The 26376-nt window shown below is 38.3% G+C and overlaps 2 protein-coding genes across 6 annotated transcripts in view; one reads left to right on the top strand and one right to left on the bottom strand.

The window, feature by feature from the left end:
* Positions 1–12161, top strand: part of SASS6 (SAS-6 centriolar assembly protein) — a 42959-nt gene extending 30798 nt beyond the window's left edge. For 2 of the 3 annotated variants that reach the window (XM_082686492.1, XM_082686490.1), the window contains exons 15-18: positions 7526–7623; positions 9864–9958; positions 10061–10759; positions 11097–12161. In XM_082686492.1, the coding sequence (XP_082542618.1) occupies positions 7526–7623; positions 9864–9958; positions 10061–10167 (300 nt within the window). In that variant the 3' untranslated portion in view covers positions 10168–10759; positions 11097–12161. Of the gene's footprint in view, positions 1–7525; positions 7624–9863; positions 9959–10060; positions 10772–11096 lie in introns of all 3 variants that reach the window. The other variant, XM_082686491.1, reaches the window with a different exon arrangement.
* A 224-nt stretch (positions 12162–12385) lies between these two features.
* MFSD14A (major facilitator superfamily domain containing 14A) overlaps positions 12386–26376 on the bottom strand; it is a 42403-nt gene continuing 28412 nt past the window's right edge. For 2 of the 3 annotated variants that reach the window (XM_082686506.1, XM_082686507.1), the window contains exons 6-12: positions 25213–25431; positions 24817–24930; positions 24009–24080; positions 17623–17735; positions 16019–16116; positions 14746–14909; positions 12386–13708 (exon numbers count right to left, since the gene is read on the bottom strand). In XM_082686506.1, coding sequence (XP_082542632.1) covers positions 13502–13708; positions 14746–14909; positions 16019–16116; positions 17623–17735; positions 24009–24080; positions 24817–24930; positions 25213–25431 — 987 coding nt within the window. In that variant the 3' untranslated portion in view covers positions 12386–13501. The remainder of the gene's footprint in view (positions 13709–14745; positions 14910–16018; positions 16117–17622; positions 17736–24008; positions 24081–24816; positions 24931–25212; positions 25432–26376) is intronic. The other variant, XM_082686508.1, reaches the window with a different exon arrangement.

Genomic DNA, 26376 nt, shown 5'->3' with positions numbered 1-26376 from the left:
GATGCTGAGATCATGACCTGAGCTGAAGTCAGATTTTTCAGAACCAGAGCCACCCAGGTGCCCCTAAAATTTTATTGATGAGCTTCAGAACTTTCCAGCTACAGTTTAAGTCAGATTATTGAGGTATCATTTACACACAGTAAAATTTAACTTTTGTAGTGCACTCCATTTAAAAAAAAAATCTATGGCAAAATACATATAAAATTCATTGTCTTAACCTTTTTTAAAGATTTATTTATTTTTTATTTGAGATTGAGTGAGCATGAGTAGCGGGACAGAGAGAGAGAGGGAGAAACAGCCTCCCTTGTTCTGAGCTCCTTGTTCCTTGCTCTGAGTTCCCTGTTGAGGGAACTCAACAGGGGCCTCAATCCCAGGACTCCAGGATCATGACCTCAGCCAAAGTCAGATGCTTAAACGACTGAGCCATCCAAGTGCCCCTTAACCTTTTTAAAGTTTAGAATTAAAAATTGTGTATACACGGGCAGTGATGTTAAATACATACATAATACTGTGCAACCATCACTACCAGCCATCTCCAGAGCTCCTTCCATCTTGTAAAATCGAAACTCTGTACCCATTAACCAGTTATTTCCCAATTTCCCCCATCCTCCCAGCTCCTGGTAACCACAGTTCTACTTTCTATCTCTATGATTTTGACTGTTGTTATAAATGCCTCATATAAAGTGATCTCACCGTATAGTATTTGTCTTTTTGTGACTGGCTTACTTCACTTAGCATGTGTCTTTAGATTTCATTCCAGTTGTACCATACAACTGGATTTGTTCAGTTTGGATTTGTCAGAATTTGTTCCCTTTATATGGCTGAATAATATTCCATTGTGTGTATGTCACACATTTTGTTTATCTTTTGATGGACACTTGAATTGCTTCCATGTTTAGCTGTTGAGAATAATGCTTCTGTGTACATGGGTGTACAAATATGTCTTCAAGCCCTGTTTTCATTTCTTTGGGGTATAGAACCAGAAGTAGAATTGCTGGTAGCAACTTAAAATTTCTTTTTAATATTTTATTTATTTATTTGAGACAGAGATCACAAGGAGACAGAGAGGCAGGCAGAGAGAGAGGGGGAAGCAGGCTTCCCGCTGAGAAGAGAGCCCAATGTGGGGCTCAATCCCAGGACTGTGAGATCATGACTTGAGCTGAGGGCAGACGCCCAACCCACTGAACCACCCAGGCGCCCCAGCAATTTTAATTTTAGTTTTTTGAGTAACTGCCATAATGTTTTCCATTATGGTTGTACCATTTTGCATTCCCACTAATAATGTCCAGGAGTTCTAGTTTTTCCACATCCTTCCAAAACTTGTCTTATTTATTTTTAATGGTAGCCATTTTACTGGGTGTGAGGTGGTATCTCACTGTAGTTTTGATTTGCATTGCCCTAATGATCAGTGATGTTGAGCATCTTTTCATGTGCTTTTGGCTATTTGTATATCGTCTTTGGAGAAGTGCTTCTTCAGATTATTTGAGCACCTTTTTTTAAAGCTTTAATTCCAGTTACTTAACATAGTGTTATATTAGTTTCAGGTATACAGTATAATGATTCAGCAATTCCATACATCACCTAGTGCTCATCACAAGTGCTCGCCTTAATATCCCTACCAGCTGTTTAGCACATCCCTTCATCCCCACTCCCTCTGGTAACCAGCAGTTTGTTCTCTATAATTAAGAATCTATTATTTGTCTCTCTCTCTTATTTTTTTTCCCTTTGCTTATTTTGTTTCTTAAATTCCATGAATGAATGAAATCATATAGTATTTGTCTTTCTCTGACCTGTTTTGTTTACCATTATAGCTGCACCATGTTATTGCAAATGGCAAGTTTTCATTCCTTAGAGCTGAAGAACACTCCATTGCATACGTATACCACATTTTATTTATTCATTCATCAATTGATGGACACCGGGGCTGCTTCCATAACTTAGCTATTATAAATAATGCTGCTGTAAACATAGGAGTGCCTGGAATTGTTTTCCTAATTTCCCTTTCTGCTGCTTCATGTTTAATCTATAGAAATACAACCAACTCTGTATATTAATTTTGTATCCTGCAATTTTACTGAATTCATTTAATCTAATAGTATTTTTTGTAGAGTCTTTAGGGTTTTCTATCAGTGGTATCATGTCATCTGTAAATGGTGATTGTTACCACATTGTATGCCTTTTATTTCTTCTTGTCTGATTGCTCTGGGTAGGACTTCCAGTACCATGTTGAATAAAAGTAGCTAGAGTGAACATCCTTTTACTGATCCTGATGTTAAGGGAAAAAGTTTCAGTTTCCCACCATTCAATATGATATGGGTTTGTCGTATATGGCTTTTGTTATGTTGAGGTATGTTGTCTCTAAACCCAGTTTGTTGAGAATTTTTATCATGAATGAGTATTGAAGTCATTAGATGCTTTTTCTTTTTATCTATTGAGATGATTGTGTGATTTTTGTTAATGTGGTGTTTCACATATTGGTTGATTTGCAGATATTGAACCATTCTTGGATCCCAGGAATAAATCCACTTAAATGGGGTGAATGATGCTTTTTTCCTTCACCCGAGATTTATTTATTTATTTATAATAGAGATAGCGTGCAAGCAGGGGGAGGGGCACCGGGAGAGGGAGAGAGAATCCACAAGCAGACTCTCTGACTGAGCTTAGAGCCTGATGTGGAGTGTGAATGATGCTTTTATTATATTATGGTATGTTGTTTGCTACCTTTTGCTGAGGATTTTTGTATCTGTGTTGTCAGGGATGTGACCTTTAGTTTTCCTTTTTTGTAGTGTCTTGTCTTGTAGGGTTTATTGTGACAGTAATGCTGGCCTTGTAGAATATATCTACATATTGAAGCTTCCTTTCTCCTTTGGAATAGATTGACGAGAAAATAGACATTAATTCTTCTTTAAATGTTAGGTAGAATTTGCCTGTGAATCCATCTGGTTCTGAACTTTGATTTGTTGGGAATTTGGGGGTTTTGGAAGATGTTCTTTATTTTAGAGAGCATGAGTGGGAAAAGGGACAGAGGGAAAGGGAGAGAGAGAATCTGAAGCAGATTCAATGCTGAATGCGGAGCCTGATGTGGGGCTTAGTCTCAGAACCCTGAGATCATGACCTGAGCTGAAATCAAGAGTTAGATGCTTAACCAACTAAGCCACCCAGGTGTCCCAGTAATTTTTTGATTACTGATTTAATTTATTGACTAGAAATTGGTCTCAACTGTTCAGATTTTCTCTCTCTTCTTAATTCAGTTTTGGAAGATTGTAGGTTTTTAGGAATCTGTACCTTCTTGGTTGCCCAATTTTTGGCATATAATTTTTCATTTTGGTTTCTTATAATCCTTTGTGTTTCTGTGGTGTTGGTTGTTACTTTCCTTTCTGATTTTATTTATTTTGTTTCTCTCTTTTTTCTTTATGAGTCTCGCTAAAAGTTTGTCAGGTTTGTTGATATTTTCAAAGAACCACCTGATTTCATTGATCTCTTTCAGTGTTTTTTTAGTCTCTGTTTCATTTATTTCTGCTCTAATCTTTATTTTCCCCGGCTTGGGCTTTGTTCTTTTTTTTTTTTTTTCTTTTGTCTTCATTTGGATTTTTGGTTTCTTTTCTTTTCTTTTTTTTTTTTTTAAGATTTTATTTATTTATTTGACAAAGAGACAGTGAGAGAAGGAATACAAGCAGGGGAAGTGGGAGAGAGAAAAGCAGGTTTCCTGCTGAGCAGGAGCCTGATGAGGGCTCCATCCCAGGACCACCTGAGCCAAAGGCAGATGCTTAACAAATGAGCCACCCAGGCGCCCCTGTCTTCATGTGGTGTTTGATTTCCTCATTTATTTCATTGACCCAGTGGGTATTTAGTAGCATGTTATTTAAGCTCCATGTGTTTATGCTTTTTCCAGTTTTTTTTTTCTTGTAATTTCTAGTTTCGTAACTGTTGTGGTTGATACGATTTCAGTCTTACATTTATTGATACCTGTTTTGTGACCCAATATGTGATCTGTCCTGGAGAATGTTTCATGTGATTTTATTTTACTTTACTCTTTTAAAGATTTTATTTATTTGTCAGAGAGAGCACACGCAGGCAGAGTGGTAGGCAGAGAGAGAAACGGACTCCCCGCTGAGCAAGGAGCCCGATGTGGGACTCAATTCCAGTACCCTGGGATCATAACCTGAGTCAAAGGCAGATGCTTAACTGACTGAGCCACCTAGGCATCCCCGTTTCATGTGATTTTAAAGCAATGTGTATTCTTTTGTTTTGGGATGGAACATTCTGTATGTATCTGTTAAGTCTATCTGGTCTAATATGTTACGCAAAGACACAGTTCCCACTTAATTTTTTGCCTGAATTATCCATTGATGTAAGTGGGGTGTTAAAATCCCCTACTATCATTGTATTACTGTCAATTTCTCCCTTTACATCTGCTAATATTTGCCTATTATGTGCTCCAGTGGTCAGTACATAGATATTTACAATTGTTGTATCCCTTTGTTGGATTCATCCCTTTATTATTCTTTATCTTCTTTATCTTTTGTTATGCTTTAACGTCTGTGTTGTTTGATGTAAGTATTGCTATGTAGGTTTTATTTCGCTTCCGTTTTTGTGGAATATCTTTTTCATCACTTCAGTTTCAGTCTTCATGTGTCTTTAGATCTGAAGCAAATCTCTTGGGAGCAGCATATAGATGGGGCTTGTTTGTTTCCATTTTGTCACCCTGTGTCTTGACTGGACCATTTAGATCATAGCATTCTGGATTTTTTGTTTTCTTCAGCTTTATTTCAGTTATCTGGGTAGCTTTTACTCAAGGGGTAGTTCAGCCTTTCTATAAAGCTATGTTCCTTCATGGCTCTTCACTGAATGCCTTAAATACTTGCCAAGGACTTTCAACTTTATCTCCATGATCGTGAACCTTGGGAACTGTTCAGATTAAATCTGCCATCTTTTTTTTTTTTTTTTTTTTAGTCTTTGGAGATTTGTCCCTATGCATGTGTCTAGTGCTGAACAAAAACTCAAAAGGGACCCATGTGCAGATTTCTAGAGGTTTTTCTCTTTTTATATTCTTTTTTTTTTTTTATTTTATATTTTTATTTATTTGAGAGAGAGTGAGCAAGTGAGCATGAGCAGGAGGAGGGGCAGAGGGAGAGGAGAGAGAATCCCAAGCCGACTCCACAGTGAGCATGGAGCCTCTTGATCTCCCAACCCTGAGATCATAACCTGAACCTGAATCAAGAGTCAGACGCTTAAATGACTGAGCACCTAGGAGCCTCCTTATAGCTTCTTGCTTGTCAGAATTCTGCTCTGCAACTTCCACTCACCCCAGCCTCCCTAAATTCTGATCTTGATCTCTTCCACTCTTAGCAATTATGTTTTACCTCTGTACCTGAATTTAGATAAAGTGCTTCCACTTGGAAACCTGGGTCAGTTGTAGGGATCACACTTCTCTCAAAGATCACAGTGGTGTACTACATTTTTTTCAGTATTTGAGACCATTCTTTTTATTTTGCCCAGTTTTGTAATTTATTACGTTTGCCTGTATCTTATGAATTGATATCTGGTACTTAACATTTCTTACTCTTTCATGTTTATTTTTCTATAAGGAATATTGGAAAATTCTTTAAAAAATTCACTTTTAAAACTCCTTTTTGTGTTTAAGTTATCATGTGAAATGCATAGATTAATGTAGGGAGAACTAATAACTTTGAAATACTGAACATTGATAGTCAGGTACATTATTAGCCTATACTTTTTTTTTTTTTAAAAGATTTATTTGACAGAGATCTCAAGTAGGCAGAGAGGCAGGCAGGGGTGGGAGAAACAGGCTCCCCATTGAGCAGAGAGCCTGATGTAGGGCTGGATCCCAGGACCCTGAGATCATGACCTGAGCCAAAGGCAGAGGCTTAACCCACTGAGCCACTCAGGTGCCCCTACTTTTTTTATTCGTAATTTTAACCAATAGTTTGTACCTATCTGCTATTATTGTGAGTTTTTACTAAAAATAGATATTTCTTGTTTTCTTATGCCTTTTCCTTTTGTATGCAAGTAGTCAGTTTTTTAAATCTATTAGTTTGGTGACTTAATATGTATACTTCTACTTTTAAGATACAACCCATTTATAGGTTTCCGGTATGAAACCTCAGTCGTATATCTTTAGATTTTTGTATAGATTCTTGGATTACTTTTGATTATTTTAAAGATTTTTTTATCTCCGTCAAATAAATAAATAGAAAATCTTAGAAAATAAATGTACAGTTAGCCCTTGAACTATGTTGGGGTTTGGGGGCATTGACCCCCCCCCACATTGTCAAAAAACTGCATGTAACTTTTGACTCCCCCCAAACTAAACTACTGTATTTTTAATATATATATTCCTATATATTTTTTTATAGGAATGTATTTTATATTGTGATTGAAAAGTAAGAAGTTGCCAGATGATAACAAGCAAGGGAAAGTAGAGGAAAGATGCAGGGTAGGCTGGAACAGCAGGACTTTCCTGTGCTTTTGGCGCTCCTCATCCCACTACCTGTGTGTGTGTGGGTTAGTTCACTGAAGGCTTGAACTGAGAGGCAGTAAAGGAACCAGCTCTGGAGAGCGATTCTCGCTCAAGTGGCAAGGCCAGTTACTGGTCCTCCTTGGCCACATCACCCAAGAGTCCGGGGGCACTCCACAATGACAGGAAGAAGCCTGCAGTGCAGAGCTGACAGCAGGGAGAGGTGCTGTCGGCCATACTGAATGTTCTCCAAGTGGACGGGCAAAGAGCCCAGGCATCTAGCAGCTCACAGCCTACCAGCATTTCCTGTAAGCAGGAGCTGCCGGAGGACCATGTAGAGAGTCAGGTGGATCAAGCCAACCCAGAGAGATGGTAAAGGTGCTCTGCGGTACTCTAGACATTGCATAGAAGGAAATTTTCTACATTTCTGGGTATTGGATAATGAGTGTTAATCCAGGATCCAGTTTTGCTGACTTTGGGTGGGGATAAGGAGATTTTTGGTACCTCATTCTACTGTACTGTATTTATTGACCGAGATCGGTGTATAAATAGAGCCCTGCAATTCAAACCCAGGTTGTTCAGCTATATTAATGTTTGTTTTGTTTCAAAATAATTTTTTTTAAAGATTTTTATTTATTTATTTGACAAGTGGGCAGAGAGGCAGGCGGCAGGGGTAGGAGAAGCACGCTCTGCGCTGAGCCAGAGCTCGATGTGGGGCTCGATCCCAGAACCTTGGGACCATGAGCTGAGCTGAAGGTGGAGACTTAACCCACTGAGCCACCTAGGTGCTCCTCAAAATAATTGTTAAGAGAATCATTTTATGCTATCCATCTTGCTTCTATCACAGGAATCTTTTTGACAAGAAGAAAGAGGATTTTTTTGTTGTTAAATCTTCTCACGAAAATGTGCTTGTGTTATAAAGCTCGTGTTGAACCTGTTCTTCTGTGGTCTAGATTTATCAGAAAAAAAATGGAACCACCTGTCTCCATATGGAACTTTCTCGGTTCTCACTAATTAGGTTACATGATGTGTTCTCCATCTTTACAGGTCCAGTTTAACTTGCAGTTTACAAAACCAAATACACCTCTAGGAGAAGTTCAGTCAGGAACAACTGTTAGTATGCCTTGCTCAACTGATAAGGAAAAGTAAGTACTTGTTGGCATAAAATTTAATGTTTGCAATTTTATCCATGCTTGAAAGCTTTGATGCCCACTTATTGTGACATTTTAAGTTGCTGATCAGTGGGATTGAAGTGGAGTTCTCTTTATCTATGAAAAAGAGATTTCCCTTTTTTTTTAAACTGTAAGAGACAGTTAAACATTTATAAACTTTATTATTTATAAATGTAAAAATTTATTTTTTAAGAGTGACTTTCCTGCATAACTGAACCACCTTTCATCTGTTTGGGGGCAAATACATAGAAATCTTTTTAACTCTATTTAGTGTGGTTTTGTTTTTGTTTTCTTGTATGGCTATGTCTGCCTCTGAAAGCTCTCCATTTTTCTGAATTAATGCTTCCAGTGTAAAGTACTCTGAGAAGCCAGCTATTTTGATTTTATTTATACTTTAAATATTTATTTATTTTAGAAAGAGAGAGTGCACGAGTAAAGGGAGGGACAGAAGGAGAGGGAGAGAAGCTGACTTCCTGCTGAGCACGGAGTCCAAAGGCTCAATCTCAGGACCCTCAGATCATGACCTGAGCCGGAACAAAAAGTCTTACCCTTCACCGAATGAACCACCCAGGCACCCCAGGAGTCACCTATTTTAAACTGCTAGAATTCTTTGCTAAGAATAAGGCTTGTGAGATTGTCCCATACCTACCAAAATAAGCTTTAATTTTATGACGTATTCTGCCTATTCAGAAACCCCTTCCTATTTTTTAGCTCTTATACATGGGTTTTACATAGTGAGGTTTGTTCCGTCAGTGAGTTGTGACTAAATTAAATAGCTCATGAAAATTTGTCTCTCTGGGTAGTCTCACTGGTAGTCTATACATGTTTGTACTATTTTTTTCTTACCATTGTGCTTCTTAAAAATTAATCATTTTAAGACCTGTCTGCTGGCACTCATTACCATGAGCTAGCATCATTCAAGTATACTGCGGAATAAATTACTAACAGTTCAAAGAGGCTTCTTATCCCCATTCTCTGGCTTTCATTCATTGGCTTCTGTAAAACTGTCACCAATATGAATATTACAAAAGTTTGGGAGCCTCTCAAAAAAAAATTTGAAATCTTGAAATGTATATGTTATATTTAATCTTAAAACTTGTTTAAATAAGAGGCACATCATCTGTAATCCCTGTTAATGGTAGAGCACCATGTTTATATATTTAACTGTGTCATATACACCAAGCACAATTTTACTTGCAGAAAATATCATATTTGTGGTACAAAAATCAGACATAATCATGTGTCCCTAAAATTAGGACTGTTCAGCTATTTTGAGTGTTTTTTGTTTGTAATTGGTTTTTTCCTGTATTTGTTGTCAGGAAAAAGTGGCAATGGGTATCAAAAGTTTAAAAAGTTAAAATTGAAGGAAATACCTATTCACCCACTTAATTCTTTTCTGAAAATTGGAAAAAGACCACTTAATTTTAAGAATGTACATTGTTTTACAAGTGCCTTTAAACTCTTGTGCCATAGAACTATTAGAGAAACTTGACACTGGACAGATTTAGAAAAAAGGAGTATGGTGATAGAAGGGGGAAAATACAACTAGGTAAATGCCCCCATATTTTTCTAAACTTTTGTATTTGTATTCATCTGACTAGAATTCATTATTTATTTATTTTAATAGTGCATATTAATGACGTCTTTGAAGTACTGTAAAGTTCTGAAGAGCTTTTGGCAAAGGAAAAAGTTTACTCTTTAATTACTATTTTTTTAAAGTAGGCTCCATACCTAGTGTGGAACCCAATGCAGGGCTTGAACTCACAACCCTGAGATTGAGACCTGAGCTGAGATGGATTCAGAGGCTTAACTAGCTGAACCAACCAGGTGCCCCTTACTCATTTTAAATACGAGATAGAAATGGTTAAATGATACTCTTGAAGCATGAACATGTGTTTTCATTCAGCATGTATCACTTATGCATTATGGTTTTATGGTTTCATAGTACTAGCATTTTTAGTTCCCCATATTCTTTATCTTAGCTCTTCTACTTATTAGTGTTATTTATGATAGTCTGCTGTTCACTGGGAAGGGTACTTTGGCTTATGGATAAACTGCTTAAGAAACCAGTGAAGAATGACTTGTTTTGAACAAAGCTATAAACATAGTTAGATTATTTTATATATAGTATGTGTTTGTAGATTAACAGTTAATGTTGATGGTTTATCTCAAGTGAAAATAAATTTTAAAATAAATACTACTTTCCTTTCAAGTGGTGCAAATGTAGGGCTGGAATCCAAATACCTGAAGAAAAGGGAAGACAGCATTCCTTTACGTGGGCTCAGCCAAAACCTGTTCAATAATCCAGGTGAGAGGACAGTTCTGAAATGGATTTGACAGTGGTTTCATTGACTATATTTTATGTAGAACTAAGTGAATACAAATAATCTTTTTTTGTCCTCATTTGCAGACCATCAAAAAGATGGCACTTTAGGAGCATTACAGACATCTTCCAAACCTGCAGTGCTCCCTTCTGCATCTTCAGCGTATTTCCCTGGGCAGTTAACAAACAGTTAATGGTGTCTTTAACTTTTTATTGAAATTTTATAAATTCCCATGGTTTAAAAATGTATGCGCAGCATAGATCAAAATTCTAAGCCAGCAAATTTCAAAGTTTACTTGAGCTTACTGTATTAGATTGTTTGGATCCTTTTTAACTCCTGCTGTTGTTCCACGGCAAGCTAGAGGAGCCAGTTTGTACTTGGGGGATTCGGAGTGAAGATTCTGAGTAAATGACGCTTTTTTGTTTGTGAACATGGTGTTTGATAGAATGATAATATGAATTCTATTAAATGAATCCTTAGAAATTCTCAGAATTTCTGAGGGAAAAGTTGATCCTCATAAGAGACATTCTAGTCATTGAGGACTGGGTAAATGAAAACCTGCTTAGATAGAATATGAAACCAAAGACTAACACTAATTCATTTTATCATTTCCATTGGTAAAATAAAAGTTTTAAGTTTGCCAACAAAATTATGAGGGAAAATGATTATCTCTAGAGATATCTATATTATTGATATTTACAATAAAGGGGAAATCCTAAAATTACCTTCAATGAAATTAATCCTTCATAGCAAGTAAATACTTTCTTTGCAGCATCTTTAAATTAGCTATTGAACAAGTCTAACTTTGCCAACAAAATTATGAGGGAAAATGATTATCTCTAGAGATATCTATATTATTGATATTTACAATAAAGGGGAAATCCTAAAATTACCTTCAATGAAATTAATCCTTCATAGCAAGTAAATACTTTCTTTGCAGCATCTTTAAATTAGCTATTGAACAAGTCTAACTTTGCCAACAAAATTATGAGGGAAAATGATTATCTCTAGAGATATCTATATTATTGATATTTACAATAAAGGGGAAATCCTAAAATTACCTTCAATGAAATTAATCCTTCATAGCAAGTAAATACTTTCTTTGCAGCATCTTTAAATTAGCTATTGAACAAGTCTAACTAATTCTGATAATTTTGATAAATTAGAGAAATAATTTGGACAATGTTAACCTGATTAAGTATAAAGTGCTTTAAGCTGCAAAGTTTATAGGATTTTAATGCTTCCTGGAAATCTATACTTACCCAGTTTTTCTCTCATTTGGAGTTTTATTAGTTTGTTATTCAGTTAAACCTGTATTAGTGGAATGTTTTAAAAAGTAGTACATTACAAAGTACTTTAAGAGCATCATGAATATTCATTGTTTTTTATACTATCAGTTCATTTTAATGTTTGCTTAATAAGGTAGGCAAAGTGAGTAACTGCTAGAAGTTAAATTTTTTTTTTCTTCTTTGTAACCAACCCAGTTTCAAGTAAGAATTATTTGGAGAAAAATTAGGTTCTAAAATTTCACCCAGACTCAAAGGGTCCCATTTTGTTTTCTTACTGATGATCACCAAGTACAGAGCAGCATTGTCTTATGAAATGTATAAATCAATTGTGTATAAGGACTGCTAATGCTCATCTGATATTTAACAAACTATTTTCAAGGACCTTACTACATAGATTCGGAAAGAGAATTCAATATATGAATATCAATGTTATTAGGTTTATGGTAAGACAAAGAATTTAGTATTTGGTCGTATTTTTCTGAAGCTGTGTTGGTAGTTGCAAGCAGTCTTAACTAGGGGATTTATTCTAAAAAATTAAGTAACCATTACTGGGTAGTGACTTATGTATGACTTGTCATTTCAATATACTGTATGAGTATTAGTAAGAATACTTGGTTACAGTAACTTGAAAGTATTTAATAATCTAGAAAGTAGCCTCTTGGTGATATTAGAATCTTTACTGTAAATATTATGTAATATATAAAAACATGACAGGGTTTGGATGGGATTTAGGGCATACAGGTAGTTCTTTTTTATTTGAAATTGTTTTGCAGTGTACAGCTGTACATGTGTTAATAATCACAAGGTTGCACTTAACATATTTCTATAAACTGAGCTTTGTTAATAAAGTATTTATGGAGTATGATGTGTATATAAAAATAAACAGCATTGATCTGCAGCTGTTGATGATGCTTAGAATTTAAGTACTTCCATTTAATTTACGGACTAAGTTTCCATTTCTTTTGTCTTCCTATGGGAGTATTTTGTAGTGGGGGGGAAAGGGATTAAAGGGAAGATGGTGTAAAGCTTTGATTTGTTACTGTAAAAATGATTATGGTAACAAATAAAGCCAACAGACCTTACAGGGAATCACAGATCAAGACTTTCTTTAAAAAAAAAAAATCATTAAAATATTTAATTTTATTAACAGAATATTTACATTTCTTTTAAGACCTTATTTAACCATAGTGAATGTTCCAAGTTTAAAAAGCATTGAGCAATAACCACACACAAGATGAAAACAGTGTAAACTATACAATACTTTATGTACAATTTTTACAAAGTAACACTTTTTAAATAATATAACTGGACACAAAAATATACACTTTAGAGAAATTCACATCAGTAATTGTATAAAGCTCTCTTCTAGAGTCCTGAAAATTTAGGACAAACATTAGCTCTGTAAATAAAGTGTTACTGTGACAGTCCTGAAAGGCCACTATATATATTTATCTACATATAGATATCACATTGACATTTTCAAGGCTACCAGCTTTACTATATAATTTTTAGATTATGTATTCAAGTGTTGAGGTTCTTGTGATTATGCAAACATTAAAAGAATAGTGGTATAAGTAGCTGGGGAACAAACCCGAGCCAGCGTTTAGATTTACAGACTCTACCCCAATTTAAATTCTAAATGGCTGATATTTTCTCATTTCAAAAACAGTGGTGAATGTTTAAAATAAAATTACTACAAACAAGCTTGAAACATGATTCAGATTTAGTACAATTTTCTTAAAGTTTTTTTTTTTTTTAATGCAAACAATTCATTTACCATTTCTTTACTTTAGTGCATCTGCATTAAGGCTTTGAATTATTTGACCCAAGATTTTACAATGTTAAAAACGAACAGGTCCATAACCATACTACCTACTCTGTCTCGCTGTGAGTCAGCATAGAGTTAAAGCTCAACACCTGAAGGAAATGGTAGCAGAGACGTTGCTAGTATCTAAGAAGGTACGTATATAGTTTTTAATTAAAGGATGTATAATAAAACAAAAGCTAGTGGCAAGAAATTGGTGCTAATAAACAAAAGGTTTCTTTTCAAAAGAAATTGTAACATCTTTGGAAAACTGTCCGGTTCTGGTTCTTTCTTTAGTTCCCACGGAGTTCATGCAGATACATTTCTTAAGACAACCTTAAAGTACATTGTAGATGGAAATGGAATGTACATCCAGAACTACAGGTGAAAACTAAGACCTGGGTGTGATAGAAAAGTCTTCCTGATTTCGGTCATCACACATTTGTGTCCTGGAGTAAAGGTTCTTTGGCCTCTCCTGGCGCTTGTGTACTATGAGGATGGCTGTGACCGCCACAGTGCTTTCTCCAACTGCTGGACCGTAAGCTTAAATTGGTATGTTCTGGAATAAACAAGGCAACAAGCAGAGCCAGCAGTACTGAACAGGCTCCAAAGAGGAAGGGGGGGCCAGGGATGATCGAATTCTGAGAAAGAAAAAGATAATTAGGACTTTTGCGCTGAAATCTCCACTCTTAAGAAACTGCTTCTTTTTAATAATCAAATTGCTATGAATTGTAAGCCAGGGTTTTCTCTCTTTCTTCAGAGCCACAGTAAGAAAATGCATTTGCTTTTCAGGAGAAAGGGACACTATCGTACTCTCACTATAAAATTCTGAGGATAACAGCTGACCCAAGGAACAGAGCCACAAGAGTTTTTCAAAAACAGCCTATCACTTGCAGCACAGAATCTGAACACATCATACGGCTCATGAGCCTTCACCTCATTAGTTCAACAGGAAGATCTCAAAAGTAAAATTAAGTAGTATACGCTATGTCAACCACAGTAGTGGAATCAATGACCGTTTTCTTTGTTTACAAAAGCAAACTACATTATCTAGTAACTGTGAGGGAAACACAGTTAATGCTGTTACCTAAGAATCAAAAGGCTTTTGTTTTAGCCCAGATATGTTCATTCTTAACAAAAACTTGCACAGCCAGTTTAACCTAGGTACAGCCTACAAACAAACATTCATTTTTATTTAAAAGATTTCGGCTGCTCTGCTATACAAGCCAGAAACTGATGAGCTGTTTGTGTTGGCTAAAGATACGATGTCTGCCGTTACTGTTTTCAGTTGTAAGGAGGGAAAGTACAGCAAACAGGTGAACAAAGATGTGAATCAGCACCTAACTGCCTTTTGCTGCAGAAGGCAGCCTCACCTGGGGACCTCGTGCAGCACACACGTCCCCGAGGAGACAGCAGTACACACCGGTGGCTATTAACCATGCCATGAGGTGTAACATCACGAACTAGAACAGTTTGATAATTCTTAAATTGACGAGGGGAAAGGTATGTACAGCCGATTTCAAAAAGAGGTATACAGGGGAACATAGTCCCTTCAGCTTTGGTTTTTAAGTGCTGTAGATCTAAAATAATCTCACATAAAAGCCTGGGTGACCAAAACCCATTCATCTATCAACCCAGCCAAATGAACTCTATTTTTATCAGGTGAATGAAGAAATACCTGTTCGAAATGGTGCTGTGGGCTTGTGTTTGTTCCCAAGTCTGTTCCTGTCATTGGCAATTCTTTAAGTTCCACATGGAATATGTAGAAAATGAATCCATAAAGAGCTGGTCCCAGACCATTGCACAGTCCTCGAATTCCTGTTATCATTCCTTGAACAACACCTAAATTGTTTACACAAATTATGTAATGCACCGTTTATTTTTTTTTCCTGCCCCAGAACCAGAACCAGACAAAGTCAATCTAAAACCAAAGTTCTCATCAGACACTAGCAATTTACCAAGATGGTATTAACAAAGTACTTAGAAGCCATGAGCTCTACAAAGTAAGTTATCTGATAAAATGTGAGATCAGGTAGACCCAACCCAAACATAGGTCTAGTTTAAGCAAGTGGGCAAAAGCACTTTATTTCCCTTTAAAACCTCCCTGGTTAAAAATCAGGCATGAGTTCACAATCATTAACTGTTAAAACCTGCCCCTAAGCAGCTACTTAAGACCCTCTGAGTCAAATACAGAGTTTGAGTTTTGCTTTCCTCTGCAATCTTTTCTCAAATCTAAAATGCAATTTGCTTTGGCCATTGGCCTTTCCTTCCTCACCATATGATCGCTGCCCCTCTTTTGTAACACTCCCTTTTCCCCTTATGACTAGAATAAACACATCCTTTTCAAAGAATTATCTGTTAGCATTTTGAGAATTAAATATTCCTATCACAAAAGGGTTAAGATAAAAAACGTTTTCTATGGTCTTTAGATGACTGAAACCTAAGATTTAAATAAAAAGGTTACTTAAGCCCAGGATGTCTAGCACATCATAGCAAACCCATAATAGTGAACATAAGGTGGCCAGCCTACATCACTAGATTTTCTAGCGACAGAACAGGCAGGGCCCCACAGATGAGAGACATGGTTACAGATATATCCACCAAAGGACGATACCTTGGAATCTGCTTTTCCTTTTTTTTTTTTTAAGATTTTATTTATTTATTTGACAGGCAGAGAGAGAGAGGAGGAAGCAGGCTCCCCGCTGAGCAGAGAGCCCGATGCGGGGCTCGATCCCAGGACCCCGGGATTACGACCTGAGCCGAAGGCAGAGGCTTTAACCCACTGAGCCACCCAGGTGCCCCAAATCTGCTTTTCCTCTTAACAGTGAAATCAATTTTAAATTCTTTACTTTGAAGATACACTTATGATCCCGTATGGAGGAAGGAGATAGAAAATAGGATTTGAGTATTCTGTTCTTTGAAATAATTATCATGGGTTCTTGTCAACTCACCTTGTTGATCAGCATCGGCAGTTCGTGAAACAAGGGCACTGACCGCTGGAAAGGTAATGCTAGACATGGCCGCCACCGCCCCAGCAGCCCACATCATCCTGTAACCAAAAGCAGCAAAACAAAAATATATTCTTCACTGTACCTGTCAGTCAAAATATACACTTGAATTCAAGTTACTGTTACTGCAAAGTGGCTGTGGTACAAGGAAAAGGAGAACTGTACTTGGTCTATTCCTTCCTTCCTGTGTGACTCTGGGCAAGTCACTCTAAGGTCTGAGCAGCGGGTGGGGATGGGAAGTGTTGAGAATACCGTATGATACACATACAGAAACAGCATTACGAGTTTCCCCAGCCAGTAAGACTCTGCAGGCCATGCTCCCACAGACTTGTGCTTCAGTGTGATGCTACTGAGCTGACCTAAGCCTTGGATGTTTTGGCCTTGAAACTTGTAATAAGTGTTTTACATCATTAAAACTGTGAGTGCCTCTTCGTAAAAACTAGTCTGGAAAACAAAACATCCATCAAAACACATTCTTGGGGCACCTGGGGGGCTCAGTTGTTAAGCATCCGCCTTCGGCTGAGGTCATGATCCCAGAGTCCTGGGATCGAGCCCCACATCAGGCTCCCTGCTCAGTGGGGAGCCTGCTTCTCCCTCTCCTGCTCTCCCTGCTTGTGTTCCTGCTCGCGCACGTGCTCTCTCTCTCTGTTAAATAAAATCTTTAAAACAAAACAAAACCACTCTTGATGCTTACTCCTATTTGATCCAAACAGAGGTAGTATGTTTTGGGGAATGAATCCTGAGTGAACCAAGTTCAGTCCCATCATCCTGAGCATGAAGGCGCAACTGTGCGGCCCAACCTTGACCTCACTACAGCCATCACCCTGCAGGCCACCAGACTTGCAAGAAAAGGAAACAGCCTTCTCTCTGACAGGAAGCTGGGGCCAAAACAATAGGGCTTTCTCAATGAACTTCTGGTCTGTCATCAGTAATGATCACTGATGTCACATGTTTTTTTCTAACCAGAAAAACAAAAGAAGGTAAATAACACTAGCTTTCAGGGTTTTGCTACTTTGAGATTACGTGTTTTATCCTAATGACAGACTGATACAGATTAAATGCTCATTAGAGATTTAAAAACGAATCTCATTTAAAAAATCTGTCACATAGAAAATGTCACACCCCTCTACCCTCAAGCCATTCTAGAATATACAAATACACAAGTGAGAAATCTGTATTGTATACATTTTGAGAGAAAAAAGGCACAGTAAGAGATGGACTAAAATCTAGTAATAAGACTTAGATAAGAAGCAAATAAAAGTCTGTCAATTAGGGGCACCCACGTGGCTCAGTTGGTGGGGTGTCCAACTTGATTTTGCCTCAGGGTCCTGGGGTCAACACCCTGCAACCCCCACCCCAGGCTCTCCACGAAGCAGGGAATCCACTGGGGATTCTCCCTCTCTCCCTCTGCCTCTCCCCCACTCATGTATGCTCATGCTCTCCCCTCTCTAAAATAAAAATCTTTTAAAAAGTCTGTCAGTTATACCTCAACAAAGCTGGAAAAAAAGGGGCAAATATCAAAATCTTAAAAATTAAAATATACCTACCAAGGTTCTGAACCAAAGCCATACCATGCCAGCTGTAATATTTGAAATCCCAGACCCAATAAAATGGTGTTCTTATTTCCAATTGACCGCATAAGTAAACTCAAGACTATGGTCTAGAAAAGAAGAAAAACCAGAATGGAAAGGTTTATCAGGAAAGAACTTTTTAAAAATAAAAATAAAAAATACTTGGTGACATCCTTCAATCTGTAATATAAAAGGACTACCACTTTTCTACATTTTGGCATTTTTAGCAGTTGCCCTGAATATATCTTGAGACTATTACTCCAGGTCAGATCGAGCAAATGAAAGGTCCCTTTGCTGACACAGATCCAGATCCAGGGAAGAAGAAAAGTGAAAACAGAAAAGTTGAACTTTCTATTCAGTACATTTCTACTGACTGCTTATATCAGAAATTGTAAGCAGTAGCATCAAAGGTCTGAACAGAGGATTTGGGGATCCTGGTTATATAACTGCTTTAAAAGTTTTTACAGGTCCAAGTTAATCCAAAATGCTTATCCTCCCACTAAACAATACAAGAATTACTCTCTGTCCTTCACCTAAATTACTGCTGAAAGCATGATGCTTTTACAAATAGTAAACAGGTATAGTAAGTGTGATTTGGGAAACATACAGTGTAGGAACGTAGCCTTTGGAAAAACAGCCTGGATCATAATCTTGGCTCTAACTATGTGACCCTGGGCAAGTTACTTCACACTGAAATAGTTCTGTCTCTTATAAAATGGCAATGAAGAGTACCTACTTCAAAACTCTGTCATGTAGGTTAGAGGAGGTATTTACAAAATGCTTAGCACTGGGCTTGGCACACAGTAGGTGTTTAATAAACAATATTATGGGTTGAATGGGTTTTCTTTCAAAGCGAAAAGAAATTCAGCAATGATTTGGGGACATGAGAAAGTATTTCTTGCTATTTTTAGAAAAAGATCTTATATCTTTTTAAAAATTTGTATCTCCCTCTACCTACTGCTCCCCCTGCTTGTGCACTCTGTCAAATAAACAAACTCTTAAAAAAAATAAATAAATTCTTTAAATTGAGGGTGCCTGGTGGCTCAGTCAGTTACAATCTGCCTTCAGCTCAGGCGATCCAGCAGTTCTGGGGTCAAGCCCCACGTTGGGCTCCAGCTTAGCAGGGTGTCTCCCTCTCCCCTGCACCCCTACCCCCACTCATGCCCACACTCCCGAAAAAATAAAAGCTTTAAAATAAACAAAATTCTCTAAATTGAAATAACCATTTAAGAGCTTAATCTGATATAATCACAAGCTAGTGGAAAGCAAATGAAGAGCCCTATAGGAGTTCTTGAACACTTAAGACTCCTAGATTTCTTCTCTCCGATTTCCCCTTAAAACACTAGCGAGTGTAAGAGTTCCACAAGGTATGGAACCTTGCTGGATTCCGTTCTTCTCAACAACCACAACCACAAAAGGGAACTCAACCCGATTAAGCAGTTAGCAAAGAAAAACTTCCTGTATACAGGACACCCTAATTGAGAACATTGATTTTTCTCCCGAAAGGCAGGAACTTCCTTAAGTATCTGTAGCTTTGTATCCCTAGCAGCTACTGTATGTTCTTAATATTTACAGAAGACGTGATTTTTAAATATGTCAAAATAGTCTCAATAATGGGATAAACTGGGGCGCCTGGGTGGCTCAGTGGGTTAAGCCGCTGCCTTCGGCTCAGTTCATGATCTCAGGGTCCTGGGATCGAGTCCTGCATCAGGCTCTCTGCTCAGCAGGGAGCCTGCTTCCCTCTCTGTCTCTCTGCCTGCCTCTCCGTCTACTTGTGATTTCTGTCAAATAAATAAATAAAATCTTAAAAAAAAATAATGGGATAAATTTCTTAGTGTATACAGTGTACTAGACAAGAAAAATTATTTGGTGTACCTTAATTTAGTGTAACTCATTTTGTCCCAAATGTTAAACAACAAATTTAACCAAGGCGTATATAGCTAGTTAACAGTTAACTGACATCAGTTTTGGTCTGTTAAGCAAATATATGCCAAGTTCCGACTATATCCCACTGCTATTCTAGGTCTAAGGGAACTGACCCAAGGGTCAGAGAACAGGTCAAAGTACTGGTCAGCAAACAAAATACCGCATCTGGGAGGGAAGATGGACGTAAGTGCACTGGTTTAGAAAGATCATTGCAGGTTGTAGCTGCTATGGAAAAAGATGAAATGGGGCAGTGGAATAGAAGTGTTGCTTGAACCAGGATGGCCAGAGAAGGCCCTTCTGAGGAGACAGCTGAATGGGGAGGGAAGTGACTACGTGAGTATCTTGGGGATCAGAATACTCCAATAAGTGGTAACTGCAAGTGCAAAAGCCCTCAACTGGAATATATTCAATAACAGGGATTATGGACACAATGAGGTCATGTTGAGTCCAGGTTTTTTTCTGGTTGCAAAGGAAAATAAATTTTAAACAAGAGGATTAAAATTTCACTCTACAGGGGCGCCTGAGTACTTAGTCTGTTAAGTGTCCAACTCTTGATTTTGACTCAGGTCACGATATCAGGGATGTGGGATCAAGCCCTGCATAGGGCTCCCTGCTCAGCATGGAGTCTGCTTGAAATTCTCTCTCCCTCTGCCCCTCCCCCTGCTCACACTCACTCTCTCTCTCTCTCTCTCTCTCTAAAATAAATAAAATCTTAAAAAAATTCACCTTACAAAAATTACTTTCCCAAGTGGCGAATAAACTACAGGGAGACCAGATGGAGGCAAGAGCCATGGCTCAGACTGGCTCCTAGTATCAGAGATGGGGAGAGATGCTTCAATTCAGAATGGATTTTGGAGACAGAGGTAACAGGAGATACCATCTAAGGGATTATGTGGTAAGGGTAAAGAAAGGCAAAAATCCACAAATATGACACCAAAGTTTGTTGTGGCCCCAGCAACCGGGAGCATGGTGATGCCCATCAACGAGGTGAGCAGTGCTAAAGGGAAGGAATCCAGATTTCAGTTTTGGTTATGTCAAGTTTAAATGCCCAACATGTGTCAAACAGGAGCTCAGTCAGGGGCCGGCCTAGAGGTAAAATCTTAGGAGGTCACCAGCACATGGAGGACTAGATAAGAGCACTGAGGAAGGAAATATGTCCAACAATAACCCTGCAGTCACATAAGCTTTTATTTAGTGCAAAAGTTAGGCTTGCGTGCCTCCTGGCACCAAAGAAGTGATGGGGCCTAACAGCCCCAGAGGGGACAGCAAACATTTGGCTCCCACTGGAAAGTGTGTCTGTCCATGTTTCCAAATCTTCTCATTTGGGGGGAGAAGCTACAAACACGTATTTTCATATACCCTCCCAATCTTTAAATGGTTACTACTAATTTTTAAAGTAAGTATGTACGTATGATTTATTTTAAGATTTTGTTTTTTTAAGTAATCTCTAAACCCCATATGGGGCTCGAACTCCCAATCCCAGGACCAAGAGTCACATGCTCTACCGACTGAGCCAACCAGGAGCCCTTTTTAAAGTTAAAGCAGAAAAATAAACAATGGCTTCTAATTTAGCACTTAACTGAGTTGCAGGCACAATACAGGGTGCTACAGTGACCAAGATGAATGTCACTGACCTCACTCACAGGCTACTCTTCCTACAATCTACCAAGGCAAAAATAATCAAAAATAAACAGAGGTAAAAGCAACAGTACAGTGTATTCTGTACAATGACAGAGCTATACCTCAGTTAGTATGGGAACTCAGAGAGAGGACACTTAGCGCAGAGGGTGGGGAGGCAGAAAGACCAGCAGGAACAAAGGCACAAGGGCAAGCAGTAACACGAGCAGGCAAGCAACAAGTGTATACTTGACATAAATGAGAATACGAGACAATTCTTCTACCTTTGGAATTATATTATACTTAACATTTTAGTTCATTTAATGACAGCAACATAATGATCATTTTATCTATATATACTACATAATTCCATTAACCTGTTTTTTGAAATGCAACTAATTTTCTCACTTTTTAAAATGTGATTCATCTCAAAAATGGTATTTCTACATAGGCCTCAAAAACTAAATGGTTACTTAGGGACCATACTCCTTGTGGGCTGTGTATGTAACAACTGCTGTATGTCCAGTGCTGGCTGGCTGGCGGCTCATATCCTCCCACGCTCCAAGCACTGCAAGCACTCCGCACACATGCCCAACCATACATACCCCCTCCTGTATCCACATCTATTTTCCATCTTGTTTTTTTAAAGATTTATTTGACAGCGACAGACACAGCGAGAGAGGAAACACAAGTGGGGGAGTGGAAGAGGGAGAGGCTGGCTTCCCACTGAGCAGGGAGCCCTGGAGCAGGAAGCTAGTTGTGGGACCCTGGGATCATGACCTGAGGCGTTTAATGACTGAACAACCCAAGTGCCCCTGTTTTCCATCTTCTACCCTTTGTGCTAGGTGCCCTCTGCTGAGCAGAGAGAAAATTTCCTCTAAAGCACCTTCACAGCACTCCAGCAGTGTTACTGCCTGAATTTCTAAGGCATCTGCAGCTTCTATGATCAGTGACATGTGAAACAGCTATTCGTCTCTTATGTGCCATTATAGTAAATGTTAGCTTGTTCTCTTCGTCTAAATCTTAAACAAAATATTACCAAATATAATCTCAGCAATGTATGAAAAAGATAAAACATCATGACGGGATTGGGTTTATCGCAGGACTCAAGGTCGGTTTAACATTTGATAATTCCTCAAGATCAACTCTTACTATTTGTACATTTTCCTTGGTGATATACCTTAGAAAGGTGTTTTTTTAAAAAGCTATTTTTACATATAGGCAACAATATATTTTCCCCAAAGCTGAAGTGCACTTTTCTGACAGCCAGAAATGCACATTTAAATGCAACATAATTTCTGTTTAAGGAGCTTCAAGATAAAATAGGAGTTAGAATGGATATTAAAGAGAAAACATGATATAAGGAGCACTGGGTATTATTTAAGACTAATAAATCACTGACCTCTACCTCTGAAACCAATAAATATGTTAACTGAATTTAAATTTCAAAAAATTAATAAAATGGAAGTTAGAAATAGTACTAATACTCAATGCCATATGAATGCAAGTGTGAGGCAATGGGTATATTATAGAATTTAAATTTGAAACTTATCACTAAACCTACCAAAAAATTCGTAAGTGATAAGATCTGCAGAAGGAATCCTACACCTAAGAGATGGTAAAACATCTAAGAGACCTATGAAATGCACCCTGCCTTTCATTTCCTGAAGAACAGAATAAAACAAAGAAAGCTGCAATCTAGAAGACTAGATCTAAGATAAGAAAGAATGTTAGATTAGATCATCTACATCTACAACTAAGCCAAGCCAGAGAGGAAGAAATGGGTGGGACTTTATTCACTGAAAGGAGAAAGACTGACTAGAGAAATATTCTGGTCGCCGGAATATACTACTTGATCACGGAAAAGAGATTTGAGGCCAAGATGAAATACTCCTAAGAAAATCCAAATTGCTGGTTGATTAATATCTTATTTATCAACCAACCACTGGCTACCAACTGCATTTCCAGGGTAAGTACTTCACGTCATTCCTCTGCTCAAAACCCTCTAATGGCTTCCCATCTTTCCATTAAGTCTCAGCATAACCTGTGAGGCCCCAGATGACCTGATGGTTCCCTCTGCACCTCCTCTCTGACTTAATTTCTTGAAGGTCACTGCCTCGCTTGCTCTGCCAGAGCCGTGCTGTCCCCCTGGCTGTTTCTCACACGTGCCAGCTACAGTCCTTCCTTAGAGTTTTACTTCTGTACCTGCTGCTCAGAATGCTCTTCTAGATATTCCCATGGCCTGTTCCTCTCTCCTTCGGGTTTCTGCTCAAATGTCACCAAGTATCAGCTAGGCCTTCCCAACCCCTCCAGGTAAAATAACACCCATCCCCAGTCCCTCTGTATCCCCAGCACCATTTTTCTTTATCGTTTTCATTATACCTGATACATGTACACAGACATTTTTTGAAGCTTCTCTCCTATCCCACAAGAATGCAAGCTCTACAAGAGCAGGGATTTAGTTCAGTTCACTGCTACACCCCCACGGCATGGCACACATGCCACACATGGCAGTACTCAATAAATATGTGAGGACTGATAGAAAATTTTTTACTTTATGCAGGTGTACTCTCTAATATAAATCAATAAACTACCTTTCTGCTTTATACATTGTATGACAAAAATATGCCCATCCCCAAAATCTGATCCAAAGACTAAGTACACTTAACAAAACTGAATTTCTTAACCTACAAGCCTCAGATTCCTGACACTGGTGACTCCACCAAGAAAATGTCACTTGAGTATCACTTCAGGCCCCATTGGGATGGTCAACCAGGAGCAACACTCTACCACCTCACTCTAACTAAAAAGAGACTCACCTGTGCAATAATGGAAAGAATGCCAAGGACTGCTATAAATGCTGCAACACTTTCCGGTGAAAACTTCATTATCTAAAAGGTTCCCAAGAAAAGTAACATTAATAAAGACATTAATAAAGTGTAACAAAAACCATACTGATGCGAGTCCTTGTATATTAACATTAAATGGGCCAGAAAAAAACCCCACAACTCATTTATAAACAAAGAATTCTTCAAAGGAAGACTCTGGCTTTCAGTGAGAATCACAATTGTAACAACTGTCGACAGACTACAAATAATAGCTACTTAATTTAGATTCGGTAATTCTAAGTCTCTTAATTTAGACTTAGGTTTCATAAATTTGAGACCCCTATCAAGCACTCAGAATCCATGTTATAAATAGTGCACTGTTTTGTGATTTTATGGATATCGATAAAGGCTTGATCCTCCTTGGTAAGATTAGTGTCAAGGAGGGAAAACGAATGCTCTCAGTAGAGCTCGCTGCTTTACTGATACATGCCCTCCATGTCCGAGAGACCGGACTAGACGGATGGATTACAAGCATCCCATCACTTCTACAGACAACACATAAGCTCAAGCCACATGCAGTGACGGGATAATTGTATCTTTCTGCAGAAGCCAAAGTCTTAATAGATATGCCGAAGGACCATCAACCACTCTACGTAGGAAGTAAACTCCAGTGAGCCATTATTTACAACACAGGAGGCATTTAAAAGTCTCTGCTATCACAGCTCTCGACATGAAATATTTTTGTTATGAAGGCACTAAACAGTGGAAGAAAAGTCCCCCTTGGCAGTTAGGATTTTACCTGTCTGAGGTATAAAAAGAAGCTGGAGTATTGGCCTGCCTCTGGTAGGTAGGAGAGGAACACCGTGATGCAGATCAGCAGCACTATGGAATCCTGGCCCACTTTTTTTAAGGACTAGAATAAGAAAAAGACTGATATAAGGTTTTATACCCAAACACTAAACTGTTTTTAAAAATATGCAGTGTTATCTTCTGGCAGTGTACATACAGACACTTAGCTATCTTTTCAAAATGCCTTTCATCCTCCCCAAACTACTCTGAAAAGTATTTCAAAATATTTTAAAAATACGTCACGATGTTTTCCCCAAAGAAACATCCACGACAATATATGAACATTGCACTGAATCATACATTCACTTTTTTTGCCGAACAGAAGGAAAAAACATAAACTTTTTACCGCAAAAGGGTCGGCCTGTTCCCAGGAAATGGGTGCCCCCCATGACGCTGGCCGCATCTTCTCAGGCAAAGACTCTGGCACAGCAACAAGGATAAAACAAATATCCAGCAATGCTATGGCTGTAGCCAGGACCACCACCAAGCTGTCCCCATACACACGGCCGAGGTAAGCTCCGATTGCGGGGCTGGTTACCAGACTTGCAGCAAATGTTGCTGAAACCTGCAATAAATCCAAGTGGACAGGAAGAGATTAGTCCGGACACCCTGACTCTCCTTCAGAGCTGCAGAATGCAGATTTACGTCAGTCCTCCTGCCATGCTCTCCCTTTCCAGGATCCTACCTGTGCCATTCTTCTTATATTCTCTTCATTTGCAGAAAGAGGAAAGAAGTAGATTCTTAACTAAAAAAGTATGTAATGGCCTGAAAGAAGTCTAAAGAACAATGCTCTAGGGAAACCCACTGTCACTGTGATTTTTCCCCCCCCAGTATTAAAATGAGATGAATGTTTACCTTGATGCATAAGGCTGGCTTAAATAAAGCTTAAAGACTTCGAGGTTTATCTTCTTTCTCATCAGTAAGAGTGTAAGTGCTAGTACAAAACTGAACTACGTGATTTTTTAGGTGGCAGAGTTAGGAAGGATAGGATCACAGGTCCTTAGCACTGAGTATATCACTAACCATGTCTCTCTCAAACTTTGAGGAAGTCCACACACGTCCGGGGAAGATGCAGATTAAAGAGGACACAGGGGAAGAATAACTTAATCCCAGACGTGTCTGGCCTATTAGACAAAATGGCCGGCAAATCAGTAGACATGGCAGCAAGTATCACCTGATGGAGACCATGCTCGGTGCTGGAGAATAAGAAATTAATGCTGCCATGCGTGAGCTGCTCCCCACCTTGTGCTTTATTCTGTCTCTGTGCCATTTTTGGCTTCTGGATGGAGGATTTAACTTCACAGAAGTGCTTATGTTTAGCTGTTTATTAATAACTGCTCAAAAGAAAGAATTCAACTTCCAAAGGCCAATTATCTGACACGTACATAACAATGTAGTAACTTTAAGCATCTCACTATTGACCCAAATGTCCATCAGCTGGGGAACAGCTGAACAAAAAGAGTACATCCCATACAGTGTAAAACTACACCAAAGTAAAAGAGGAACTACT

The sequence above is a fragment of the Mustela nivalis genome (genome assembly GCF_964662115.1).
Source record: "Mustela nivalis genome assembly, chromosome: 10".
In the NCBI taxonomy this organism is placed as follows: Eukaryota; Metazoa; Chordata; class Mammalia; order Carnivora; family Mustelidae; genus Mustela; species Mustela nivalis.
This window is presented reverse-complemented; position numbering and strand designations above follow the sequence as displayed.